Source organism: Hesperophylax consimilis, chromosome 17 (assembly GCF_061612785.1).
Source record: "Hesperophylax consimilis isolate HC1 chromosome 17, BYU_Hcon_1.0, whole genome shotgun sequence".
In the NCBI taxonomy this organism is placed as follows: Eukaryota; Metazoa; Arthropoda; class Insecta; order Trichoptera; family Limnephilidae; genus Hesperophylax; species Hesperophylax consimilis.
The window spans coordinates 24,612,039-24,614,001 of NC_142852.1; the positions used below are offsets into that span (position 1 = coordinate 24,612,039).

Below are 1,963 nucleotides of genomic sequence, written 5' to 3' on the forward strand. Positions count from 1 at the left end.
TCAGAAACTTCCCCAGGGTTTGTTAAAATAATTAGATACATAGAGGAGAAAGAACATCAACTATGGTGGGGAGGGGGAAGTATGATCGAAATTGGGGTTACAATTGGATGTAGGGAAGAGGAGCATGTTTTAAATTGGACTATTCGATTAATGTAATTGTTTGTATAATAAATTCGTTTTAAAATAAATAAATTATACAGATTGGTGTATATTTTTTAAGATTGGTCACATGATTAGAGTACTGTTACCATATGGGCGTTTTTCCACAAGTCGGAAAAAGTTCCCGTGGTTCGTTCCGGTTTTTTATGTGTAATCAGTTCAAATTTTCAGCAGTCGTACAAACTGAAAAGTAATCCTCATCCAGTCCTAAGAAGAATAAATCCAGTTCAAGCAGTCAGAAAGCAAAAAACATGGCCATCACCCTTACTCTTGAGGAGCAGATCAAAGAAAAAGAAGATAGAAGACTGGACAAGGATTATATCGCCTCCCCCTTTAAATGCGAGCACTGCGTTGTGTTTTTCAACCACCAATATCTTCTAGATGACCATATGAAGAAGCATTGCGAGGTAATAAATAACCTTTTTGGTGTTATCTTTCACATTTGACATTGTTTCATTTGAAATTGTCATATTTGACATTGTCACATTGGACATTGTCACATTTGACATTGTCACATTTGACATTGTCACACTTGACATCGTCACATTTGACATTGTCTCATTTGACATTGTCACACTTGACATCGTCGCATTTGACATTTTCACATTTTACATCGACACATTTGTTGCATTTGCCATTTTCACGTTTGACATCGTTGTCAGGTTTTTGACATCACCACATGTGACATTGCCACATATCACATTTATAACTGTCACAAATTATCTCGTAACACATTGATATGAGAATATATTTTTTTATTTTGTTTATGAAGTCACGCGGCGAACTTGTCTGCGCTGTCTGCACGCAAAGCTTCTCTGAAGCGAAGCCACTCTACTACCACAGCCGCAACCACGCCACGCGGCTGTCGTGCGGCGAGTGCGGCGCGCGCTTCCGCAAGACGCTCGACCTGCGCGACCATCTCGATTGGCACAAGGGCACCACCTTCCCGTGCCATATCTGCCAAAAGCTGTTCACGTAAGAATCCAAGTTTGACTAATTTTTACTGAAATCCTAAGATTTTTACTTCATTATGAACAATATATTTTATGCAAAAATTTTATTTAAAATAAGAAATAATTACATGTACAGTTTTTCCAAAGAAATATCACTATATCAATGACGGTTCTTTTTTCAAACTCTTTTCAGGTAGGTAGGTACCACAATATTGAAAAAATGGAACAAAAAAGTTCAAATAAACATAACCCATTTCGAATTTGTAAACTTAAAATGTTACTACTAAAACGGCCACCATCTTGAAATGGAAACGGAACTTACAAATAAATTTATAGATATATACGGAATGCAAAACTGTTGAGTTAAAACAGGACTTCGCTATGCTCAGTCAATTAATATTTTAATCTTTCAGGACTATGGCATATTGACCGTTACATTTCTTAAAGATAAAATAAAAACTTAAACATTCTTTTGTTTAAAATCTTAAATCTCCGAAAATTCTTCACCGATTGCTTTCAAATTTTGACACAACGTTGCATTGTAATACGTGTATGTTTTTAAATACCTATATTATATAGATGTCACCTGCGAAAAGGTAAAAATATGTACAAAAAAAGCGCCATCTGTTGGACATAAAAGTAGAAACAAACATATAGTTTATTAATTATTAAAAATTTGAAATCAAACTAATTTCTCACCCACGTTTTTTCATCTTAACACTCAACTAAAATTATTGATAAAAAAATATATATATTTTATTAGACAAATGTATTATTAATATTTTTGCAATCTTACTTTTTTGTCGTTTCATATAAAAATATAAATAAAAAAATTCACAAAGTTTCAAAAT

At 33.7% G+C, this 1,963-nt stretch overlaps 1 protein-coding gene across 1 annotated transcript; it reads left to right on the top strand.

Annotated features, from left to right (window-relative positions):
* The first annotated feature begins 394 nt into the window (after window positions 1-394).
* Window positions 395-1,138, top strand: LOC149416316 (uncharacterized). Its single transcript, XM_089641946.1, has 2 exons — window positions 395-566; window positions 932-1,138. The coding sequence occupies exons 1-2, from the start codon at window positions 411-413 to the stop codon at window positions 1,136-1,138; spliced, it is 363 nt and encodes a 120-aa protein (XP_089498072.1). The 5' UTR covers window positions 395-410.
* Window positions 1,139-1,963: the final 825 nt, after the last annotated feature.

What these genes read in the sequence shown, in the direction of transcription:
- LOC149416316 (XM_089641946.1), top strand. Translation starts at nt 411, where the DNA reads ATGGCCATCACCCTTACTCTTGAGGAGCAGATCAAAGAAAAAGAAGAT. An exon ending in ATATGAAGAAGCATTGCGAG is followed by an intron (nt 567 to 931) that starts GTAATAAATAAC and finishes TTGTTTATGAAG; the next exon opens with TCACGCGGCGAACTTGTCTG.